The 26,500-nt window shown below is 34.4% G+C and overlaps 1 protein-coding gene across 2 annotated transcripts in view; it reads left to right on the top strand.

Annotated features, from left to right (window-relative positions):
* Positions 1 to 26,500, top strand: part of LOC125647846 (tyrosine-protein kinase JAK2-like) — a 167,343-nt gene that overhangs the window by 53,038 nt on the left and 87,805 nt on the right. For both annotated transcript variants that reach the window (XR_008796068.1, XM_056140923.1), the window contains exon 13: positions 8,694 to 8,816. Coding sequence is in view for 1 of the 2 variants with exons in the window: in XM_056140923.1 (XP_055996898.1) it covers positions 8,694 to 8,816 (123 nt within the window). In the remaining variant the exon portion in view is untranslated. The remainder of the gene's footprint in view (positions 1 to 8,693; positions 8,817 to 26,500) is intronic.

Here is a 26,500-nt window from a genome sequence, read left to right as displayed (position 1 = left end):
CTTCAGTTATAACCCTGTACATCAAAATTACATGTCATTAACTTACAGTAATCCAGCATAATTAAAATTCAGCAAAGAAAAATAAGGAAAGAAGAATACTGTATTGAAAATAACAAAAACAAATCAGATTTATTGTCACCAACTGAAAACACGATACGCACGTGCAGAATAACAGTGGCCTTTGAAAGCGGTTTTATCTACGTAATTCACACATGGCTTTGGTCGTATCAAGATTCTCTTTGATGGATGATCCTTTGTTTATATAAATATGTCTGAATCAAAGTATGTCTATCTGACCATGCGAACATGCTTTATTCCCCGGGTATGGATACTTTCGCTGTCATGTGTACCGCCATTACAATAAACAAAAGTTTTAGGTAAATAGACAGGTCACGGCAGGAATATTCTTCAAAAACTACAGTCGTTGAGAAAACAAAATCTAAAATCTTATTAATTAGAATAAAAGTTTCATAATCGAGTGCTTAGAATTTGCCAACAATGACTGATTTTCGATTAGGGCCTATAATCGATGATTTGAACACCACTACTAAACAGATTCAGTAAATTCCCATATCTTGATTATTGCTTAGGCTTTGATCTTAAATATCCAAGTGTAGGGTAAATGTGATAAGGAGTGTTATTATCTAATTGTGATAAGGAGTGTATTATGTAATTGTGATAAGGAGTGTTATTATGTAAATGTGATAAGGAGTGTATTATGTAATTGTGATTAGGAATGTATTATGTAATTGTGATTAGGAGTGTATTATATAAATGTGATAAGGAGTGTTATTATCTAATTGTGATAAGGAGTGTATTATATAAATGTGAGAAGGAGTGTATTATGTAAATGTGATTAGGAGTGTATTATATAAATGTGATAAGGAGTGTATTATGTAATTGTGATAAGGAGTGTATTATGTAAATGTGATAAGGAGTGTATTATGTAAATGTGATAAGGAGTGTATTATGTAAATGTGATTAGGAGTGTATTATGTAATTGTGATAAGGAGTGCTATTATATAATTGTGATAAGAAGTGTATTATGTAATTGTGATTAGGAATGTATTATGTAATTGTGATTAGGAGTGTATTATATAAATGTGATAAGGAGTGTTATTATCTAATTGTGATAAGGAGTGTATTATGTAAATGTGATTAGGAGTGTATTATATAAATGTGATAAGGAGTGTATTATCTAATTGTGATAAAGAGTGTATTATGTAATTGTGATAAAGAGTGTATTATGTAATTGTGGTAAAGAGTGTATTATGTAAATGTGATAAAGAGTGTATTATGTAATTGTGATAAGGAGTGTTATTATGTAAATGTGATAAGGAGTGTTATTATGTAAATGTGATAAGGAGTGTTATTATCTAATTGTGATAAGGAGTGTTATTATGTAAATGTGATAAGGAGTGTATTATGTAAATGTGATAAGGAGTGTATTATGTAAATGTGATAAGGAGTGTTATTATCTAATTGTGATAAGGAGTGTATTATGTAATTGTGATAAGGAGTGTATTATGTAAATGTGATTAGGAGTGTATTATGTAATTGTGATAAGGAGTGCTATTATATAATTGTGATAAGAAGTGTATTATGTAATTGTGATTAGGAGTGTGTTATGTAAATGTGATAAGGAGTGTATTATGTAATTGTGATAAAGAGTGTATTATGTAAATGTGATAAGGAGTGTATTATGTAATTGTGATTAGGAGTGTATTATGTAAATGTGATTAGGAGTGTATTATTTAATTGTGATTAGGAGTGTATTATGTAATTGTGATAAGGAGTGTATTATGTAATTGTGATAAGGAGTGTATTATGTAAATGTGATTAGGAGTGTATTATATAAATGTGATAAGGAGTGTATTATGTAATTGTGATAAAGAGTGTATTATGTAAATGTGATTAGGAGTGTATTATATAAATGTGATAAGGAGTGTATTATGTAATTGTGATAAGGAGTGTATTATGTAAATGTGATAAGGAGTGTTATTATGTAAATGTGATAAAGAGTGTATTATGTAAATGTGATAAGAAGTGTATTATATAATTGTGATAAGAAGTGTATTATGTAATTGTGATAAGGAGTGATATTATATAATTGTGATAAGAAGTGTATTATGTAATTGTGATTAGGAGTGTATTATGTAAATGTGATAAGGAGTGTATTATGTAATTGTGATAAAGAGTGTATTATGTAAATGTGATAAGGAGTGTATTATGTAATTGTGATAAGGAGTGTATTATGTAAATGTGATTAGGAGTGTATTATTTAATTGTGATTAGGAGTGTATTATATAAATGTGATAAGGAGTGTTATTATGTAAATGTGATAAGGAGTGTATTATGTAAATGTGATAAGGAGTGTATTATGTAAATGTGATAAAGAGTGTATTATGTAAATGTGATAAGGAGTGTATTATGTAAATGTGATAAAGAGTGTATTATGTAATTGTGATAAGGAGTGTATTATGTAAATGTGATTAGGAGTGTATTATTTAATTGTGATTAGGAGTGTATTATATAAATGTGATAAGGAGTGTTATTATGTAAATGTGATAAGGAGTGTATTATGTAATTGTGATAAAGAGTGTATTATGTAAATGTGATAAGGAGTGTTATTATCTAATTGTGATAAGGAGTGTATTATGTAAATGTGATAAGGAGTGTTATTATCTAATTGTGATAAGGAGTGTATTATGTAAATGTGATAAGGAGTGTTTTATGTAAATGTGATAAGGAGTGTTATTATGTAATTGTGATAAGGAGTGTATTATGTAAATGTGATAAGGAGTGTTTTATGTAAATGTGATTAGGAGTGTATTATGTAATTGTGATAAAGAGTGTATTATGTAATTGTGATAAGGAGTGTATTATGTAATTGTGATTAGGGGTGTATTATATAAATGTGATAAGGAGTGTTATTATGTAATTGTGATAAGGAGTATATTATGTAATTGTGATAAGGAGTGTATTATATAAATGTGATAAGGAGTGTATTATGTAATTGTGATAAGGAGTGCTATTATATAATTGTGATAAGAAGTGTATTATGTAATTGTGATAAGGAGTGTATTATGTAATTGTGATAAAGAGTGTATTATGTAAATGTGATAAGGAGTGTATTATGTAATTGTGACAAGGAGTGTATTATGTAATTGTGATAAAGAGTGTATTATGTAATTGTGATAAGGAGTGTATTATGTAATTGTGATAAGGAGTGTATTATGTAAATGTGATTAGGAGTGTATTATTTAATTGTGATAAGGAGCGTATTATATAAATGTGATAAGGAGTGTTATTATGTAAATGTGATAAGGAGTGTATTATGTAAATGTGATAAAGAGTGTATTATGTAAATGTGATTAGGAGTGTTATTATCTAATTGTGATAAGGAGTGTATTATGTAAATGTGATAAAGAGTGTATTATGTAAATGTGATCAGGAGTGTTATTATCTAATTGTGATAAGGAGTGTTATTATGTAAATGTGATAAGGAGTGTTTTATGTAAATGTGATCAGGAGTGTATTATGTAATTGTGATAAAGAGTGTATTATGTAAATGTGATTAGGAGTGTATTATTTAATTGTGATTAGGAGTGTATTATATAAATGTGATAAGGAGTGTTATTATGTAAATGTGATAAGGAGTGTATTATGTAAATGTGATAAAGAGTGTATTATGTAAATGTGATTAGGAGTGTTATTATCTAATTGTGATAAGGAGTGTATTATGTAAATGTGATAAAGAGTGTATTATGTAAATGTGATCAGGAGTGTTATTATCTAATTGTGATAAGGAGTGTTATTATGTAAATGTGATAAGGAGTGTTTTATGTAAATGTGATCAGGAGTGTATTATGTAATTGTGATAAAGAGTGTATTATGTAAATGTGATTAGGAGTGTATTATGTAATTGTGATAAAGAGTGTATTATGTAATTGTGATAAAGAGTGTATTATGTAAATGTGATCAGGAGTGTATTATGTAATTGTGATAAGGAGATAGGTATATTATACCTGTAATTTCTGAAGATCTAAGGAGGTACTCTACATCGTTATAATGGCTGACTTCCTTTTAAAACATGGATGAAAATATAAATATCAGCAATATTTGTCTATTCATTTAAAAAATTCTCACCTAGCTGAGTAGCTCAGTAGGTTAGCACGTCAACTGCTGAACTGTAGATCACGTGTTCGAGTCCAGCAGGGGTTTTAAATTTTTCTCAGATTGTTTTCAACTATAACTGCATTTTTTGACTAAATAAAGTAAAGGGCTAGAGCCACGAAAGGTCAAAATCGGCCCATTCTTTGAATTTAATGAAATTGTCCAAATAGAATCTTATGACAATGTACTTCATGAAAAAATAAAATATAGCATAATATTGCTTACTTTGATGGAAAGGGTTACTTGGAAAGTTGTCTTTGTATAACGTTTTGTCGGCAGACGTTAACGTCATTAAAACATGTACGAGGGTTGTCTCAAAATTCCGTGGACAAGCGGCGTTTTTCAATAATCTAACGTCACTGAGAAATTAAACTTTTACAACATGAAGAGCAAACAGTTTTAAATAAAAAATATGTAAAAACAAAATTAATATTACATTTATAATTGACATTGAATAGGAAAAATTCAGGTTTTTCATTATAGGGAACCATAAAGCGGCGCAGGGTAAAAAAAAGAGGGGGGTTAATATAATCGAAAAGAAATTACAATCGCTGGAGAAAAAAACCCACACTTTGTTCATTTTATTTCTGACAGTATATTTTTATAGAGGAATTTTGTTTAGATATTCATTTATATACCTGGAAAATGTTTATCAGTATGACGGAATATTTAAATGAATTATGATATATCGTGCGACAGTTAGATGCAAATATCCAGCGAAATGATGACGCTATTCGGGGAAAAAAGACGTCGGACCGCACGAGAGATCGAAGAAATTTTGGGAATCAGCAAATCGTATGTTCACTGCAGTCTATCGGATAATTCATGAATGCATATAGTATGTGCACGTTCGGTACTTCGGGTTTTAAAAATGAAGAAAATCAAAGAAGGATTTTATGTTCGAAGGATTTCCTCGATCAGACGCGCGAACACCGCGAGAAAATGTTGACGTCGCAGGTTGCGTCGCCGAGTACAACTTTATCGTAAATAGTTAATTTTCTCAAAAAGGTAAATAAAAGTGCAAATTTTCGGTATTGGTCAACAATGGTATAATTGATAATATATAACAGGTTTTATGAAATTAAATCAATACCTTAAAAGTTAAAAGTCCAGTCCACGGAATTTTGGGACAATTAACCCTCGTATTTCTAATATATGTTCAACTAAAATGCTTTTAAAATACTTCTATATTGTACAGTAGGTAGGAACAAATTCTTTTAAACATGTGTAAAAATAAAATAGCATAATGTGTCCAGTAATTAAATTGTAAGCTATTCCTCGACAATACTCTCGTCGCATATATAATTTCACAGTTCAAAAATACCCGAAATCTTGCATTTGGTGGGACCACGACCATTTTTGGTCCCGGGCGCTTACACAAAAAGCAATGCGAGTGGCTCTTTGATGTAAATGGTATACACAACGAGACAGATGGGGGACATGTGAGTACACTACTAGATCTAGGACGTTTCGGTGTTGGGCAGTAGTTGTCGTCAGCTCCTTCTTCCGATTTCGAATTTGTAGATTTTCTGTCCGAAGCGTAGTATTTGTGTCTACATGCATTGCACAATGTGTCATGTTCATGTTTGACAGAGACAAAAAAGTGTTTTTGTAGAAAGCGAATTTCAGGTTTAGTTATTTTCCTTCTTTCTCGTGGCTTTGTTCTTTTGTTGCATAAAACACATGGAAAATACTTAGGTCCTGTTCAAGGCATTCTAAAATAAACGAATATTCAACTTTATCTATATTTTATGGTTTACGCGGTTTATAATATCGTTCAGCAGCTGTCTTTACATTACACGCATTTCTACACATCTTTGTAATAAAATGTTATAATGATTACTTATAATTAAGCTCAGCGTTTAACATTATATCGGATATACATACTGAAATGTACAGCTTAATTTACTGTACTGTGTACTAATCAGGGAAAGGAGTTGTCACGCGTAAAAAGGGGGGGGGGTTGAAGAATTTTTACCGGTGGGGTGGGGATTGCAATCCCCAAACAAATCTACCACTGCTTTTGAATTCATTAATCAAAACTAATTAACCAATTTCATACACAGAAAACAATATCATATTTTTCGTAATATACAGATTATTTTGCGTGGTAATCAAAACTGATTTCTTGCTTCTTAAATAACTTTATACATTTCTGGTTACTCGTATATATTGGGGAAAAAAATACAGTTGTCAGGGGATTCGAACTACGGACTCTTCGCTTGTAGATCTAGTGCGTTAACCACTGCGCCACTGTGACTTATTTTTTTGCAAGTATAAGTTATATATAAGTCTTTATTAAGCTACAATTTATATATAATATGTCTGTAATATTCAACAAGATTTTTTTTATCATAAACATTACGGTGTAGGTAAGTATTTTGATATTATCTACGAACATACAACATTAATTTCATATTTATATTTATCTGCACGGCTTAATTATAGATCTAAATAGGCTCGTCTTGTAACAAGAACTTCAATCGTCTGCGAAATCCTATAGGCCTATCTTTAGGTTCACTAACTCGTTTTAAATGTTATATTTGGGGGATGGTTATTAAACATGGGAAAAATACGATACTGTACTTTACTCAAGATATCAAAGTATAATTCGATGATCATAAAACTAGCCCATGTACTGAGCACGGCATGTTGACGCCCAGTCCCAGCCATTTGTTTACATGTCAGATGTATACATCGGCAATCTGTCAAAACAGTGGCGGATCTGGTATTTTTTTTAAAGAGAGTGAGTGTTTAAAGGCTTTAGAATTTTATTTCACACCCTTTCCGCAGCATTTCTTCTAAAGGTTGGTAAAAAAAAAAGTTAAAATGGGGGCTAGTGATTCTTGACCAACACTCCAAATTGCTATTCCTAAAACCTAAGACGAAATCTAGGTACCGCAGTATACCGTATAGGCCTATCTAGAGCAAAAAGGGACTGAAATGTTGATCATATGGTTCTATATATAAAGCCAAGTCGTTAAATAATAAATTTAGGTAACAAACTGTAATCACTTACCTATTAACTCTGGAATTCTGGAGGAATTGTTGTTTTAAAAATTCGTGCCGCTGAATCCGGTCCGTTTACGGTTTTGATTTTATAAATTATAACAACAACTATTTAATTAATTTCGATATGAGCAAGATTACAACCACGAAAAGTTTTATACAGAAAAATATTGTGTATTCAGACAACTCATTGTCCAAATATCGTCATGGTTTACGTTATTGCTCGTAGTCAAATAAGCTCAATACAAATGCTATGTTGATCGAATTATCTCCCTATGATTGTAGAGCGCTTTCATGTTTACATTTATGTGACAGTTAAACATCAATGTATCGGCGAAATAAAAAGAACACAAGAAGATAATTGGTGTCTTTTAATTATTTTATTAGCATATTCAACATTTGAGATAAATTGGACCTAAAAGCAAAGACATACACTGTCCAAATATCAATGTTGAACTGATTATTGTCATCACATAATTCGATGATGATCATCCGAAATCTATATTTCATTCCTCGATCATAGATGTACATAAAACTTTTCAAAATAATTGGGATATAATTATGCTTTGAGATCCTATGTGAAAATCTATCATTTTATAATGTTTTATAAGGACACGTCTATTTTTTAAATGAGAAACTATCATCATTCGATAAATTATGTTTGTGAAAGACCTAAAACAAGAAATTTACGTATGGCCACTGTCATCGAACAAATTGAATCCAACATTCATTTGTGCAGTTTTCATTTCTTTACCCATGTCAGAATTTTTAATTTGTTCGTTGAATGTGGCCAAACTGAAATTTTGAATCAAAGTTCCAAAATTTGTCATTTTTAGAGAAAAATGTGCAAACGTCACGTGTTATGACATCTACGGCACAGTTATGACGTCACATAATTAACATTTTGATATGAATATATTTACTACGATGTATATTGACAATATTTAGTGCAATATTTATTTGTTAAGTTTCAGATAATTTTTCATAAAAATACAGGCCGATTTTGACCTTTCGTGGCTCTAGCTCTTTGAAAGTTCTCAATTTCAAAATACAGTGATCCCCCGTTATTACGCCAACATTTGTACCTATGCAATTTTGGCATTATAACGGGGGTGGCATTATATCGGGGGAGGGGGTGTGCAGCTGTCATAAGAAATCAAACCAATTTTGTCTACTACATCAATGTGCTATTAGATTTTGGTGTGTCCGTAATACTCAGATTTAAAAAACAATACTGCATATTTGAACTCAGGTGATTATCGTTTACGTAACTTATTATCTGTTCCAAACTTTGATACCTGGAGGACTAACGGTGGATAATTAGTTAAGCCTGCTCACTGAGTGAACTTTTTTGGCGATATGCGGAGGTGGCATTATAACTGGGGGCAATATAGCAGGGGATTACTGTATTGTAGTACATATCCTCCACTTACCATCCATATCAAATTTCTCTGGTGTAGCATACATCCTTAACACAGTCTGTACGTGGTTTTTTCCTTTTTTTACAGAGTCTTCATCTTCAAGAGACCAAGGCAATTCATCTATCAATAAAAAGCTCATTCAAGATGACAACTTCCAGGTGATAGGAAGTAATGGCGACAATGTCCCAGATCTCATTAGCAGTACCCAAGGTATGTAAGGGGGGGGGGGGGAGTGGTGAAGTTCAGATACAGTACACAAGGTGTGTAGGGAGAGGGGTGAAGTTCAGATAGAGTACACAAGATGTGTAGGGAGAGGGGTGAAGTTCAGATATTAACAGTACACAAGGTGTGTAGGGAGAGGAGTGAAGTTCAGATATGAACAGTACACAAGGTGTGTAGGGAGAGGGATGAAGTTCAGATATTAACAGCACACAAGGTGTGTAGGGAGAGGGGTGAAGTTCAGATATTAACAGTACACAAGGTGTGTAGGGGGAGGAGTGAATTTCAGATATTAACAGTACACAAGGTGTGTAGGGAGAAGGGTGAAGTTCAAATATGAACAGTACACAAGGTGTGTAGGGGGAGGAGTGAATTTCAGATATTAAAGGACACATGACACAAAAAATTATTTGTCTGTAATCATTGTCTTTATAATCCTTAAGTCAGATTCTCACACTGAATCTGTTAAACAAGCATCTGATAACAAGGCACAGCTGGAAATAGTAATCTGTAAACACCAGTGGAAGCAGTTCTCCAAGCAGTGCTGACAGTTAATGAGATAAGAGTCAGGTGTGTGTTATATACGTCAGAGGTGAACTTCTTGCAAATTCTCACCGTAACGTATTCAATACAATGGCTGAAGACTTATCAGAACTCTGATTTATTTAAGAAATAACAAAATTCAATTGCAGTAAAATATTATTGGAAATCATGTAATAAACTTCAACTTTGATATTCACATTTGCAGCAGATTTAGGTTGTTGATCCTCCTTCCCCCCAAGCTCTAAATTGCTAAACATATATAAATATGTACCAGTATGTATATCATGTATATATTGAAAAAAAATCAACAAAAATTCCGTATATGTCTAATGAATTGACATCATGGCATTCTGAACCACTTATCTATAAAAATGTATGTCACATATAAATAATGTAAGAAACCTACCATAAAACGAATGTAGGAAAAAAAGTCACGGAAAAAAAATCACGGATGAAAAATCACAGGAAAATAAGTCACAGGGAAAAAAGTCACAATATATATTTTGTATAAAAATTACATAGACGTATGAAAAAAAGTCACAATAAATATTATATTATATGTATAGGGGAAAATTCATAGTATATATTTTGATAGAAAAGGGTCACATATACAAAGGGGGAGAAAGTCACAGTATATATATTTTGAACAAGGTATTAAATTATTACATAATAATTATATTCCCCATAAAGCAATTAAATTTTGATTTCAGCCGTAGTGCATGTTAGTTAGTAAATAAGTACATTAATTTACAAATGTTCTTGCAGAGTGAGGCACTAACTCAGGGTAGTAAGTCTTCATTTCAAGAAAAAAAATTTTTTTAACTGTTTTACACCTAACACCATTTTACACTTGATAAACTTTGGGTGTAATCTTATTAATGGAATGTTCTCAGTGTTTATTTGTTTTTGTTTATTATTTTATTGTTTTCAAGTTGTGTTTCATTGTCTGTTAGCCTACTGTAATGTTGGGATATGGGGGTTCATTTTTCTGTTTGTGTTTTTATGTGACGTCACAGAGGGGTTAGTGCCATGCCAGGAATGGCACTAACCCTTAGTGCCATGCCTGGCATGGCACTAACCCTTAGTGCGCATGTCAGTAACCCTTAGTGCCATGCCTGGCATGGCACTAACCCCATCGCTTTGTTCCAAGTATTACCGCGATTCAAACTGCATTTCTCAGTTGTTGTAACAGAAAACAGCAATTTCCACAATTGATCATACATCCAGCCCCGTAAGATCTGCAATAGCTCGATATACAAGCTTGGCCTGCCCTCGCACTTCGCAACGTGCACTTGTCTCGGTTATGAGCAAACCGTCGCATAGAGGACGAATAAACATACCTACACTTCTTCATCTCTTCAACTGCGACCATTTGCAACGATTTATAAGAGGCAATGCGACGTTCAAATTCTACAAGGACCAGTACGCCGCAATGTAAACACTCTCTCGATCTGGTATGGCCGCCGCGACCGCGCCTGCTGCAGACTATCTATTTAGCGACGTCACAAATTTAATTCTAACGTAACGTACACTGATTCCCGTACTTTGGTAATATAACGTAGGAAATATCAACACATTAAAATGTTGCGAATTTTAAAGTCATTTATTCACCATTAAGTTCTCCTATATCATGGTAAACACATATCACGGGTGCATATCCCATGGTATTACGGATCAGCGAGAATAATGGATCGAAATCATTAGAGTTTCATGATCCGCCCCTTGATTTAGGCCCGACTTAAAAGCTCAAATTTAGTGTGCAAAGTCTTCAACTTGGAAGCCAGTGTGACGTGTCGTTGATTGTTACGTCATGGTGAACCATCCCTGTATCTTACAATAAATGCTGGCCGAGTTAGAAGGTGCCCCCCCCCCCTTTTTTTTAAAAACAGAACATGGTATATGTATGCGACTGTACGCTGATCCTCTTTGTTATCGTGTATATACAATTATGATGTATGATACAGGCCGCATCATATTTAATGACGATTGGATTAGCCGATAAAACCAGGGCCGTAAGTAGGGTTCTAAATCAGGGGAGGCAGGGGATTGGGGGCCGCCGATTGACTTTACGACTGAAAATGACACTTTTTAAATCCCAATTTATCATGTTTGTGTTTCATTTGTACTATGTAAAGAATCGTAATATGGTGTCAAAGACAAAGGTGCTTGTCTTCATTTTAAACATATATCCTATAATATAACATTTATATAATTTTATTTTCTTTTTTGCCAAAAAATCAGACGAGGCAGTTGCCTCGTCTGCCTCATCGGCAGTTACGGCCCTGAAAACAGTGATTCATGATCACAATTCAGTCATCGCCGATGTCTACATAACTCGGTAATTCTTCAATTTTCCAAGCATCGCATGTATTGTTTTTTATAATAATTAGTCTACTATTTTTTTAATTTGGTATTGATCGCATGTATTGTATATTTATTTTAATGATTTTATTATGTTTAGATATTAATTTATAGAGATTTTTTAAAAAGCGTATTTCATTATATACATGTAATATAAAGTTAGCTTATTTCTATGTATATTCATGAAATCTAATTCTGTGTCATTCTATGATATTAAGTTATATGACCGCAAGAAGAAACGGGCCAACAAGTACATTTTTGAAGAATTTGGCTTGAAGATGGAGTTCACCTCAATGATCGCGGGAATCGCCTGTTTAATCGCAGCATTGTATCAGCCCTTCGACTGATCCTGTGAAGTGCAGGTCCTGGGGAGACTCGTGTGTCTGAATGGCATCTAACCTGTGCTGCAGACTATCAAGATCCAGTCAAAACGGCCTTTTTCAAGGCCACCAATAATTTAGAAAAGACACCACTATTACAACTTGCAAGAAATGTAATAAATTGCAAATGTATAATGATACATCGAAGCATACACGAATCTATATTATGTATTTATGGGGAAGTAAAGCTGGTTTATAAGAAATTTTGAGGGAAATATTAATGTGAAGACGCCTTTAATGTATAACCAAGATTTCCTTATAACTCAAACTCGGCTAAGTTTCTTTTCTTAGCGCGAGCCTGCCCATTACATCGGGTCACAATATTTAGTAAGTGATAGATTTAGTGGAACTTTAGTGGGGAGTGGGTGCAACTTTATTGCCCCCCCCCCCCCCCCCCGCACTAGATTTTACAGAAGTTATGGGGTTTGAAATATATCTCCTATTTAAGCCCAATTAAAATCTAATCTAATTAAAATCAGATCCTAAGATTTACGCTCACAATCGCTACCATACGCAGAGTATTCGGTGCGGATCTAAGAAGTCTGATTTTAAATAGATTGATTAAAATTAATTGATTGATTATCATCCCATCCCGCCCGCCCCTCAAAAAAGAGCCTCGCAAAAATTACGATTTCCAACAAACTTGCTTCCCAGTGACTTGAGTGAATGATTCTAAGTCACAGAATGTTGGTTTTACATCTTCTACCAAGGATTCTTTGAATGTTAACTTGATTAACACATTGTGTGATGCCTTTTGTCATGATTTTTTCCCCCGGGAAATAAAAATTAAAAAAATAAAATTCTCCCATCCGCCCAATATTTTTTGTGACAATGGTTGATAATTTACTAATTAGTTGAATTTGGCCTCATCATTCATTTGTTATATTTTCTTTCATTTGTAATTCAGAAAGAAAAAATAATGCTAATAAAATTGATAAAACATTGAAGATAACAATACCCAGGATGTAAGAATTACACAATAGAAAAGTTACTTTTGCTGTTTCACGGGTAAAGCATGCGCCGATCGATGTCTGGGGTGTTGAAGCAGACAGGAAGTGTTATGTAATAGATATACACATACCTGTGAACGTTTTTTTTCTGTCAGTAATAGAAATGTTTCTGAACATGAATCTGACACGAATATGAAACTGATGCATCCGATCCCGATTGGAAAGAAAATTATGAATATGAACATTGAATATAGTAAAAAGAAGATAGTTTACCTGGAGACCGCCAACAACTCAACAGTACGAAGTGAATTATTTTTTAAATATGCAGCTGCCATGAATAATAAATTTGTTCATGCAAGTTACTTAATTATTCATAGAGTAATTTGTAAACAGCGGGAAATGTACAGTTAACGTTAGTTACTACAATATTTAAAACATAACCTGGGGTCTAAATTTAGTGGGTGAGGGAATTTCATGGTTTTATATGGGGAAAAAATGCATTGATTGTAATTTTTAAAATATTTTACTATTTAAATAAAATATTTGTGAGATACAAAATATGTTAAACACAGCATAGATATCCGGAAAAGGGAGGGGGGCACACACCCCATCCCCCTTTTTGAAATTCAATAAAAATGATGATATGCAGGTTTGGCACTTAAGCAATTAAAACGAGTTCAACTTCGTTGCAACTCGGCTAAAAAGTATACTAACATCGTGTAACCATAATGCGATTTCTACAGTATTGAAAGTTGTTTAAAACCAGTAAGTCTTTGAGCTCGCCTTTAACATTCATTCATTCTTTTGTGTGCCATTTTTCAGCATACATTTAGATGTGGAGTTAAGGGTAGAACGGAGAAAGTGTGTTCGAATTTCCAAAGAAGTTTTACCACCACCCCCCTCTCTCTCTCTCTTTCGCCACACACACACACACACATCTCCATTTTTCTCTCTACGCACACATCCTCTCTCTCACATACACACTTCGCACAAATATTCTTATATTAATCTCGGTTGAGATTCGGCTCGGCTGAATATTTGGACTGACGCCTTCACCGAATCTCGGAGCAGTCCTTCATAATTCATGTCTGGAAATTTACTTTCAGCTTCGGTCAGTCCAAATATTCAGCCCAGCCGAATCTTAACCGAGATTAAAATATTCTCTCTCTCTCTCTCTCTCTCTCTTGGAACATCCTTTTCTGCTTTTCCTAAACATGCATTTTTTTTTTAATTTTTACACCATATTAGCAAACCCAAAGAAGTATTTCTAATGAGAAAGACAACATATGATTATAATCTGCCGATAATAAAGTCTCCCAAACGAAGTACTGGCTGTATAAAAGTGAGCTTTTTCTGAGTACTACTATTTTCTTCCACATTAATAACTCCCTTACACTAAGTCAATGTCAATTTTAATTTTATTTAAAACATTTACATAAAAAAAGACCTTGATTTTTGCCATAGCCCCCCCCCCTTTTTTTTTTTAAAAAACCAATACTAAGTCCTTGTTCCCCTCTCTTTCGTGTTGAAACTCTAGGTCTAAATGTAAAGATTTTCCCTATATATTTGCATGTAAAACTTCGATCCCCTATTGTGGCCCCATCCAACCCCCGGGGTCCATGATTTGAACAAACATGAATATGCACTATGCCAGGAAGCTTTCGTGTAAATCTCAGCTTTTCTGGCCTCTTGGTTCTTCAGAAGATTTTTAAAGATTTTTCCAATATATTTGTATGTAAAACTTTGATCCCCTATTGTGGCCCCATCATACACCCGGGGGGGGGGGGGGGGGGGGGGGGGGGGGGGCGGGCATGATTTTAACAAACTTGAATCAGCATTAAGTCAGGAAGCTTTCATGCAAATATCAGCTTTTCTGACTAAGTGGTTCTTGAGAAGAAAATTTTTAAATATTTCCCTATATCTTGGTATGTAAAACGTTGATCCCCTATTGTGGCCCCATCATACCCCCGGGGGCCATGATTTGAACAAACTTGAATCTGCACTATGTCAGGAATCTTTCATGTAAATGTCAGCAATATGATTACAATTCGGTTAGAAATTATTATTAATATGCAGTAAGTCTAGAACTTAAACGGACAACGGAACGGAGCACGGAAAATATATTGGAAGGAGGTCGGCATTTTGTAAAACCAAAGAGCTTATGAACAAGGAAAGAGAGAACGGAAAGTCATGCTCAGAGTCCACCGTTTCATATACTTCATGCAAATGCATGTAATGTATCTTAAAATCATCATAATTTATTATGAGAAATATCAAGCAAGTGCCTGTGGGTACCAACCCTCGCCTCCCGGCTTTGTCATTTCCTACCCCCTACCCCTTTCCTTCCTTTTCCCACCGATTGTGATAGTATATTGTAAGAAACAGATATACTGCAAAAGACTTCAATTATAATTCAACAAATTTTATTATATGTTTTAATGGCTGCCACAACAAATGACGATTTTATGAACCTAATCAATGAATCGGTTTTCATCTCCACCACCTCCCTCCCCCGAAACAACATTGAAAAATATGTAATAATTTTCTTAAGGATGTATGCTACACCAGAGAATTTTAATCTAGATGAAAAGTGAAGAATATGTACAATATTTTGAAGTTGAAATTTTTCACATTTACTTTATTTTGTCAAACAAATACAGTTTTAGTCGAAGATAATCTGGAAAAGAATTAAAACCCCTGCTGGACTCGAACATGCGACCTACAGTTCAGCAGTCGGTATTCTTTTTTTTTTCCCCTCTCTATTTTTCTTTCTTTCTCTTTTTGCAGTCGGTATTCTAACCTGCTGCGCTACTCGGTTAGGTATTTAAATTGAAAAGGACAAGTCAAATATTGCTGATATCGATTTTTCATCCATGTTTTTAAAGGAAGTCAGCCATTATGATGATGTAGAGTACTACCTTAACAATTTTCCCCTAACACAGCCATTTTATATCGGACTTGCTTTTAATCAGACTTTATATTTTAGGGTACAAAACAAATACTTTTTCAGTATATTATATTTATATGATTCGTTTTCAGTATTTTAGTTTGTTGTTTTTTTTCTCTTTTAACCAACTACTTTGATAATGGGGGGGGGGGGGGGGTCCAGAAAATGACAAAGCCGGAAAAATGGAGTGGCGCTTCATATTTTTCACAATAAACTATAATAATTTGGGTTGTTTTTTTTTTTTATTTGGGGGGGGGGGGGGGGGTAGGGGTAGGTTTCGTTTCGCATTTTACAGGTACACCAGGCTTTCCACAGATAATGCTTGTCTCATCGATCGATATAAAGCCTCGACTGAAATAATTTCTACTTATAACAAGCAGGCACAGGGACGCTATGCCCGCTTTGACCCGAACTCTGTGCTACCATAAATATAGATATCTATATCTAGATTTCGGGCCCCAAAAAGCCTTAACCCCTGTGATTCGTTCCTATCCAAGACATTGTGTGGTAAGATCACTGTTCTCGGCAGTTTACATTGAATAGAGGGGTAAAAATTCTTGCATATTTCTATTATTGAAAAAAAAAGACCTTCAACGTAAGCTTACTACGAAACAGCTATATCCAAATGTGTCCACTTAGCCTAACAACGATTTCATAAAAAAAGAAGAAAGAAAATGAGGGGGAAGTGATCTAGTACATGTAGAAGATTTGTCTTCCATTTCTCTTGAACGCTTTGAATTAAAATAATATTTAAAGTAGGGATAGTCCATTAGGCTGATATATTCATAGCAAATAGTACGAATGTACTTATCAGAATAAAGTGAGTGCGCGCACACACACACAATTATAACATATTCAATACATATATTAAATACTAACTTAGTTTGAACGTACATGTGTTTAGTGTAATATAATTACAAAGTGATCGGGCCTCGGGCCCAAGTTTTAAAAACTTAGTCCTCCCTCTTCATATGCATGGTGATATAATAAATACAAAGTCTTTCATAATATGCATGATTATGCATGATGCTACGAAATATTCAACATTAGACATGGAATCTAACAACAAAAATGGTTCAAAATGCCCCATCTTTTACTATATTTCCGCAACAAAGACAACTTATATGAATGTACTATACATGTATTGATTGATTGAATATTGTTTAACGTCACTCTCGAGAATGTTTCACTCATATGGAGACGTCACCACTGCCGGTGAAGGGCTGCAAAATTTAAGCCTATGCTGGCGCTTAGGCCTTTGAGCAGGGAGGGATCTTTACCGTGCCACACCTGCTGTGACATGGAGCCTCGGTTTTTGCGGAATCAAACGAAGGACCGCCGCATTTATTCGCCTTCTACGACAAGCAAGGGGGTACTGAGGACCTATTCTAACCCGCGGATCCCCACGGGATGATATATGTATTGAAAGTATTTACTAACTGATTTCCCAATATTCATAAGATTTTAGAAAACCGTAAAAAATTCTTGAGGTAAATTCTGACCGCCTTAAAAACGTTTTTAGAGATATGCCCATAGTGGCTTTTAAAAGAGACAAAAATTAAAGGAAAATTATAATCAATAAATATAATTACATATGATTGATACTATAAGGAGTCTTGGTTACATTTTAAAGGCATAGGGTCTAAGATATTGGTGAAATTTTGCATGTTTCAAAAAGGTGGCGAAATTTAAGATCATAACTAGAAAATCACACAATGTTCTTCAGAATGTTTACAAACACATTGGATAACGATAGTAATTACAAAATAATTCCCTGTTCTCATTTGCCTAAACTGGTACCCTGTTGATTTCGCATCTCTTATGTTTGTATGTAGCCACCAATCAGCGGGGTACAAGTTTAATATATTGTCCTCCAGACAAAATTTTTATATAGGGCTAATAGATAACTCATAATTAATACTACAAATTTCTTTTTTGGAGTTCTTGCAAAATATTGTGATGTCATTTTTTGAGATAAAAGATAGACCCTATGCCTTTAATGTTATTCAAATTATATTAAAACTATATAAATTCGTTTGTACTTCAATTTATCATAACTTTTCAATATTGATTCCTTTCTTGCAAGTTGTAATAGTGGTGTCTTTTCTAAAATATTGGTGGCCTTGAAAAAGGCCGTTTTGACTGGATCTTGATAGTCTGCAGCACAGGTTAGATGCCATTCAGGTACACGAGTCTCCCCAGGACCTGCACTTCACAGGATCAGTCGAAGGGCTGATACAATGCTGCGATTAAACAGGCGATTCCCGCGATCATTGAGGTGAACTCCATCTTCAAGCCAAATTCTTCAAAAATGTACTTGTTGGCCCGTTTCTTCTTGCGGTCATATAACTTAATATCATAGAATGACACAGAATTAGATTTCATGAATATACATAGAAATAAGCTAACTTTATATTACATGTATATAATGAAATACGCTTTTTAAAAAATCTCTATAAATTAATATCTAAACATAATAAAATCATTAAAATAAATATACAATACATGCGATCAATACCAAATTAAAAAAATAGTAGACTAATTATTATAAAAAACAATACATGCGATGCTTGGAAAATTGAAGAATTACCGAGTTATGTAGACATCGGCGATGACTGAATTGTGATCATGAATCACTGTTTTATCAGCTAATCCAATCGTCATTAAATATGATGCGGCCTGTATCATACATCATAATTGTATATACACGATAACAAAGAGGATCAGCGTACAGTCGCATACATATACCATGTTCTGTTTTTAAAAAAAAGGGGGGGGGGCACCTTCTAACTCGGCCAGCATTTATTGTAAGATACAGGGATGGTTCACCATGACGTAACAATCAACGACACGTCACACTGGCTTCCAAGTTGAAGACTTTGCACACTAAATTTGAGCTTTTAAGTCGGGCCTAAATCAAGGGGCGGATCATGAAACTCTAATGATTTCGATCCATTATTCTCGCTGATCCGTAATACCATGGGATATGCACCCGTGATATGTGTTTACCATGATATAGGAGAACTTAATGGTGAATAAATGACTTTAAAATTCGCAACATTTTAATGTGTTGATATTTCCTACGTTATATTACCAAAGTACGGGAATCAGTGTACGCTACGTCAGAATTAAATTTGTGACGTCGCTAAATAGATAGTCTGCAGCAGGCGCGGTCGCGGCGGCCATACCAGATCGAGAGAGTGTTTACATTGCGGCGTACTGGTCCTTGTAGAATTTGAACGTCGCATTGCCTCTTATAAATCGTTGCAAATGGTTGCAGTTGAAGAGATGATGAAGTGTAGGTATGTTTATTCCTCCTCTATGCGACGGGTTGCTTATAACCGAGACAAGTGCACGTTGCGAAGTGCGAGGGCAGGCCAGGCTTGTATATCGAGCTATTGCAGATCTTACGGGGCTGGATGTATGATCAATTGTGGAAATTGCTGTTTTCTGTTACAACAACTGAGAAATGCAGTTTGAATCGCGGTAATACTTGGAACAAAGCGATGGGGTTAGTTCCATGCCAGGCATGGCACTAAGGGTTACTGACATGCGCACTAAGGGTTAGTGCCATGCCAGGCATGGCACTAACCCCTCTGTGACGTCACATAAAAACACAAACAGAAAAATGAACCCCCATATCCCAACATTACAGTAGGCTAACAGACAATGAAACACAACTTGAAAACAATAAAATAATAAACAAAAACAAATAAACACTGAGAACATTCCATTAATAAGATTACACCCAAAGTTTATCAAGTGTAAAATGGTGTTAGGTGTAAAACAGTTTAAAAAAAAATTTTCTTGAAATGAAGACTTACTACCCTGAGTTAGTGCCTCACTCTGCAAGAACATTTGTAAATTAATGTACTTATTTACTAACTAACATGCACTACGGCTGAAATCAAAATTTAATTGCTTTATGGGGAATATAATTATTATGAAATAATTTAATACCTTGTTTTTGAAAGAAAACTACATACATATATATATGTATATATATATATATATATATAGAGAGAGAGAGAGAGAGAGAGAGAGAGAGAGAGAGAGAGAGAGAGAGAGAAAAGTCAATTATTATATAAGGAGAAAAGTTTTACTTAAATTTGATTCAAAGTTAGAAGATTTTTTTAATCATTTGCAACAAACAAATAACCCCAATAAAAACTAGTTCTAATTGTAACGGGGACCGTTACATATGTTCCCCAAACCTCCCCCAAATAAAATGTGATGTCTTTGTGAATCTATAGCAAAAAATCATTTTATTTTAGCCTTTAATTACATGTAGTACGTTTAATATGGTCATTTCAGTACCAAGAAATGAAAGAAAGCGTTGCACGTGCATACACGCGCACGCGTGTATGATTCCGAATTTTTGTTGATGTCGTTCAACAGGCATTTGTATCATATACCCACAGTATGAATTTCATAACGTTTCCACCAAATATAAGGAAGTTATAGCGATTTTAAAATCGTCCAATCAGAATTCAGCACACGTGCATGCACGTGCTGAGCAGTAATTCTAACCACAGCAATTTGTAAGGAGTACCAAGACACATCTAAAACCCTAATATCAATAGAATTTGATGAAAAACAAAAACGTTATCGTCCTTTAAAAATCGAACATTTGAAAAACGTCACATGCGCGTGTGCGTTGGCATTTTTTGTTACACCAATATATAGATACACATATTGTCTACGTATGCTGTGAATATCATCTCATTCGCTTCATAAATAAGATAGTTACAAACGTTTTAGTATTATCCAATCAAAATGAAGCGCACGTGCATGCGCGTGCAAATTGGTAATTTTGACCATGCAAATCAGTTAAGGGTCTCAATATCTACCTATGATATGAATATCAAGCCATTTCAATGAACAACAAAAAAGGTGGACTGCAGTGATTCCAAAGTTAGTGTACAAATTTTGTAATGCATGTGCACGCGCATGCGTGCGCGTGCAGACAAAATCACTATCATTTTTCATATCTACAAATGATATACTACCATCCTATTTAGGTTTCATATCGATCCTCTTAATATTCTGATTTTAAAATTTTTGTACCAAAATTGCAGTGCACGTGCGCGCGCGTGCATGCATGTGCAGACAAAATGACTATCACCATGCATATCTACAAACGCTATACTATCATCCTGGAAAGTTTCATATCGATCCCTTTTGTAGTTTCTGAGAACACTACCGGACAAAAAAGTACCGGAGAAAAAGAATAATAATAATAACTAGAAATGATCTCGTTGCGAGCAACGAATAGGTCTTCCGTCCAATTTCTGACGAAATAGGATCTTGACTGGGAGAATTCAATTATTGAAGAATGACTATACATGAATGGAATAAACACCTATTTTTTTTAAAAAACCAGTGATAAACATATACATGTAAGACGTGATGTATCAATTACAAACAATTTCGGTTTTGTTTTATTCATTTTCGAGTATCTTGGGAGTCCATAAAACGATTGAAAATTCCACACTTACCGTGTAGGAACCCACAATAAATATTTCGGTGAAAAATGCAGAGTTTTGGGACAACTTCCGGTTTCGAAAAACCAACTTCCGGTGGAAATGGTATGAGATTACACTCTATTAAATAATGTTATGAGCATTTGAATTTTTAAAAAAAAAATGAAAAATTACATATTTTTAAGGTACTTCCGGTGGATGACGGAAGTGACGGCAGGAAAATTGAAACACATATTTCACATCTACATGTCACCATCTAACTTTCCTAAAAGTTTCAAGACTCAATCTTTGATTATTCATTAGAAAACGCCTGGAGAAAAAAACAACAACGGAAATCGTAGATATTAACGAACGGAAGTGACTTTTGAAAAAAAAAACCACCAAATAATTCACTAAACTCTGAAGATGGATAATGTCAATTGTATATGTGAAAATCATAACAAACACTTCATTTATAAGCGAGAGATATGATAGCAAAGAAAGAACACTTTTTCGAAGTTTTTCTCTAAAAACCGGAAGTTGTTGTTTAAACTTCCGGTAACTGTAACATTTTCTGAAACTCCAAAAGACACTTCATTATTTCAAGCACACATTTTGTTTGAAAAGTGTAAATTTATTTGACGTTTCTTTCGTTCACTTTCGGTGGCGGCCGGAAGTGACGGATGACAATTATAAATCTTTTTACAAAGCTACAAGTCACCACCAATCATATCCTGAAAGTTGAAAGACTCTATTATTAACCGTTTATGAAAAAACGGCCAACCAAAATGTTATTTGAAAAACGGAAATTTGTCCCTTACTCGCGACCGGAAGTGAATTTTGAAATAGTATTAAAAGGGTATCCCAGAGATGGATAATGTCAATAATATCTGTAAACATCGTATTAAAAAGTAGATAGATAAGCGAGATATATGAGAACAAAGAAAGACCATTTTTTCGAAGGGTTCCTCTAAAAACCGGAAGTTGTAGGTTAAACTTCCGGTAAGTCTAACATTTTCTGAAACTCCGAAAGAGACCCAATGAACCTATTGCAAGTTTTGTTTCAAAAGCATAACTCTGAAATTTGACGTTTCTTTTGTTCACTTCCGGTGACGGCCGGAAGTGACGGATAGCAATGATAAACCTTTATTACAGAGCTACAGGTCACTATCTATCATTCCTGAAAGTATAAAGACTCAATCGTTAATCGTTTAGGAGAAAACGCCCGAACAAAATGTTATTTGAAAAACGAAAATTCGACTGTAACTTGTGACCGGAAGAGAATTTTGAAATAGTATTAAAGAGTTCTACAGAGATGGATAATGTCAATAATATCTTGAAACATCGTATTAAAATGTTGATAAGTAAGCAGATGTACGAGGACAAAAAAAAAGACCAATTTTTTAAAGTTTTTCTCTTAATACCGGAAGTTGCTGATTAAACTTCCTTAAAGTCTAACATTTTCTGAAATGCCGAAAGAGACCCAATTAATCTGTGAAAGTTTTGTTTCAAAAGCATTAGTTTGAAATTTGACGTTTCTTTTGTTCACTTCCGGTGACGGCCGGAAGTGACGGATGGCAATGAAAATACCCTATTGCACAGCTACAAGTGATAATCTATCATCCCTGAAAGGTTGAAGACTCAATCGTTAACCGTTTATTAGTAAACGCCCGGACAAAATATCATTTGAAAAACAGAAATTCGGCCGTAACTTGTGACCGGAAGTGAATTTTGAAATAGTGTTACAGGGTTCTCTTAAGATGGATAATGTCAATAATATCTGTAAATATCGTATGAAAAGTTTGATAAATAAACGAGATATACGAGGACAAAGAAAGACCATTTTTTCGAAGTTTTTCTCTAAAAACCGGAAGTTGTTGGTTAAACTTCCGGTAAGTCTAACATTTTCTGAAACGCCGAAAGATATCTAATTAATCTATGCAAGTTTTGTTTCAAAAGCATTAGTTTGAAATTTGACGTTTCTTTTGTTCACTTCCGGTGACAGCCGGAAGTGACGGATGACAATGATAATACCCTATTGCACATCTACAAGTCACCATCGATCATCCCTGAAAGTTTGAAGACCCAATTTTTAACCGTTTATGAGAAAACGCCCGGACAAAATGTCATTTGAAAAATGGAAATTTGGCCGTAACTTGCGACCGGAAGTGATTTTGGCAAAACTAAAAAAAGCTGTTCTAGAAAATCCTATTTTACATTTTCCCTGAAAGTTTCATGAAAATCTATCTAGCCGTTTTTGAGAAATCGCGTGCACAAAATCGGTAAGAAAAAGAACAATAATAATAACGAGCTATAACTGTGTTGGGATGCCAACACAAATGTCTCCGAACACCTCCCCATGTCATAAATGGTTTTTGATGCCAGATATGCATTCAGGATTCTCAAGAAACCCTAAAAACTGAATTTGGTTGAAATCCGACGGGTTTGATTTTTGGCCGCCATTTTCTTCAATGGCGGCCATTTTGAAACATTTGAAAATTGATTGGAAGGAAATACTGATGCTAGAAATGAATTGTGGACCCAACATTTACCCCAGAACCCAAATGTTGTAGAGATTTTAACACTTTCAAATATTTCGGTATATGGCGGCCATTTTGAAAATGGCGGCTCAAAAAAAAATTTTGATTATGAAAATGGACTTGGGGTCACTAAATTACCCTAGAAATAGAATTTGGTTGAAATCCGACAACCTTGAGTTTTTGACGTTTTTTGGCCGCCATCTTGAAATGGCGGCCATTTTGAAAATTTGAAAAGTTGAATGCACCCCTCCTAGTGACCCCCTATCAGCTCACAAAGTTTGAAGTGGATCTGTCAAACCACTTTCATACAATCGAGCGGACAAATTTCTCGGAAAGAAGAGGAATAATAATAAGAAGAAGAAAATAAGAATAACGAGCTATAACTGTGTTGGGATGCCAACACAAATGTCTCCGAACACCTCCCCATGTCAGAAATGGTTCTTGATGCCAGATATGCACTCAGGATCCTCAAAGAACTCTAGAAACTGAATTTGGTTGAAATCCGACGGACTTGATTTTTGGCCGCCATTTTCTTCAATGGCGGCCATTTTGAAACATTTGAAAATTGATTGGAAGGAAATACTGATGCTAGAAATGAATTGTGGACCCTCAATTGACCCCAGAACCCAAATTTTGTAGAGATTTTAACACTTTCAAATATTTCGGTATATGGCGGCCATTTTGAAAATGGCGGCTCAAAAAAAAATTTTGATGGTGGAAATGGACTCGGGGTCACTAAATTACCCTAGAAATAGAATTTGGTTGAAATCCGACAGCCTAGAGTTTTTGACGTTTTTTGGCCGCCATCTTGAAACGTCGGCCATTTTGAAAATTTGAAAAGTTGAATGCACCCCTCCTAGTGACCACCTATCAGCTCACAAAGTTTGAAGTGGATCTGTCAAAGCACTTTCACAAAATCGGTCGGACAAATTTCTCACTAAAGAAGAGGAATAATAAGAAGAAAATAATAATAATAAGAATAATAAGAAACGGAGCAAAAACAATATGTCTCCGACACTTTGTGTTCGGAGACATAATAAGAAACGGAGCAAAAACAATATGTCTCCGACACTTTGTGTTCGGAGACATAATAATAGAGGAAAAGAAACATAAGAATCACTATAAGGTCTTCCGTTGAGACGGAAGACCTTAATAATAAGAAACAGAGTAAAAACAATATGTTCCCAAACTTTGTTTGGGGAACATAATTAACTTTTAAGTATTTACAACAAGTGTTGACAGGGACTGTTGAGATTAATTAGTGGCTTCACAAGGCACCTTTCCCCTTTTCTAGACAGTGTATTCCCTGTATAAGTAGACAAAATGGCATCAGTTTATAATCTTTGAAGCCATACATAGGATGAAGGAAAAAATATGTTGTTTTTTTTTTTTTTAGCAAATGTTAACTATTCATCGGTGCTTTATTTTTCCTACGTATGGTCAAAGTCACTCTTTATAAATATTGTGACTTTTTTTCCTTGGTATAGGCAAAAACAATCAAAAATTTTGAACAAAAGAAATTGTGACTTTTTTTGCTAGGTGTGGTCATAGACACTCTTTATACATATTGTGACTATTTTTCCTGTGACTTACTTTCCTGTGACTTTTTTTCCTACCCAGATTGTGACTTTTTTTCCCCTGTGATTTTAATCCCGTTTACCCATAAGACAGGGATTATAAAAAATGATCTTTGTTTTCTTTTGGTAACAATTTTCTCTAGCAAATTGCACCCCCTCCCCAAATTTAAATTTGAATCCTGATACAAAATACGAATAGTAAAAAGCAGTTAACTTGCAGCACATATGTAATCATATTGTAAAAAAAAAAAGAAGGTTTTTTTTACCTGAAGTATTTGTCGCTTTCTATATGCACCATACCCAGATGGTTTTTCTCTCTCAGTATTTGATGAAGTTGAACATTCACCTTGGGTAGGCCACTCAGCATCGGGTACAGCATCGTCTTTTAACTGAGCACGAGCATTATGATAACCTAATTCAGCTAACCGGGGTGGATAACGAGAATACTGATCTGGCGTAGTGTTTCTCACATATTTTACTGTATTTGGTTAATGTAAGGTCTCTTGTATGACAGTAATGTACCCATGCTTTTTGAAGACCTGCATCTTTGGGGAAGTGAAAAAATGACACATTTTTGTCCACTTTTGAAGAGGTTGAACAATTATAAACATCACAATACGGCATCCTTACAAACTATATGAATAACTCTTTAGATACAAAGAAATATGAGTGTGCATGTTCTTTGTTTATGACAGCATTTAACCCATTACTGGTAATTAGGGAAACTGTTTGTCTTTGATCAGTGATAAGAAAGATTTATAGTATCTCTTCTGTAGAAGCATATAGCATCTCTGTGCTGTAGCTCATCTCTGACGTCACCCCAACTGTTTCCAATCTCTGGGGTTTAGAATATGCATATTGCGGTCAGGCTGCTTATCAGTACAGCCTTACAGCTTTAGCTGTGAAACGCATGTG

The sequence above is a fragment of the Ostrea edulis genome, chromosome 6 (genome assembly GCF_947568905.1).
Source record: "Ostrea edulis chromosome 6, xbOstEdul1.1, whole genome shotgun sequence".
In the NCBI taxonomy this organism is placed as follows: domain Eukaryota; kingdom Metazoa; phylum Mollusca; class Bivalvia; order Ostreida; family Ostreidae; genus Ostrea; species Ostrea edulis.
Note: the sequence above shows the minus strand (reverse complement) of the source record. Positions and strands in the feature narration are given on the sequence as shown.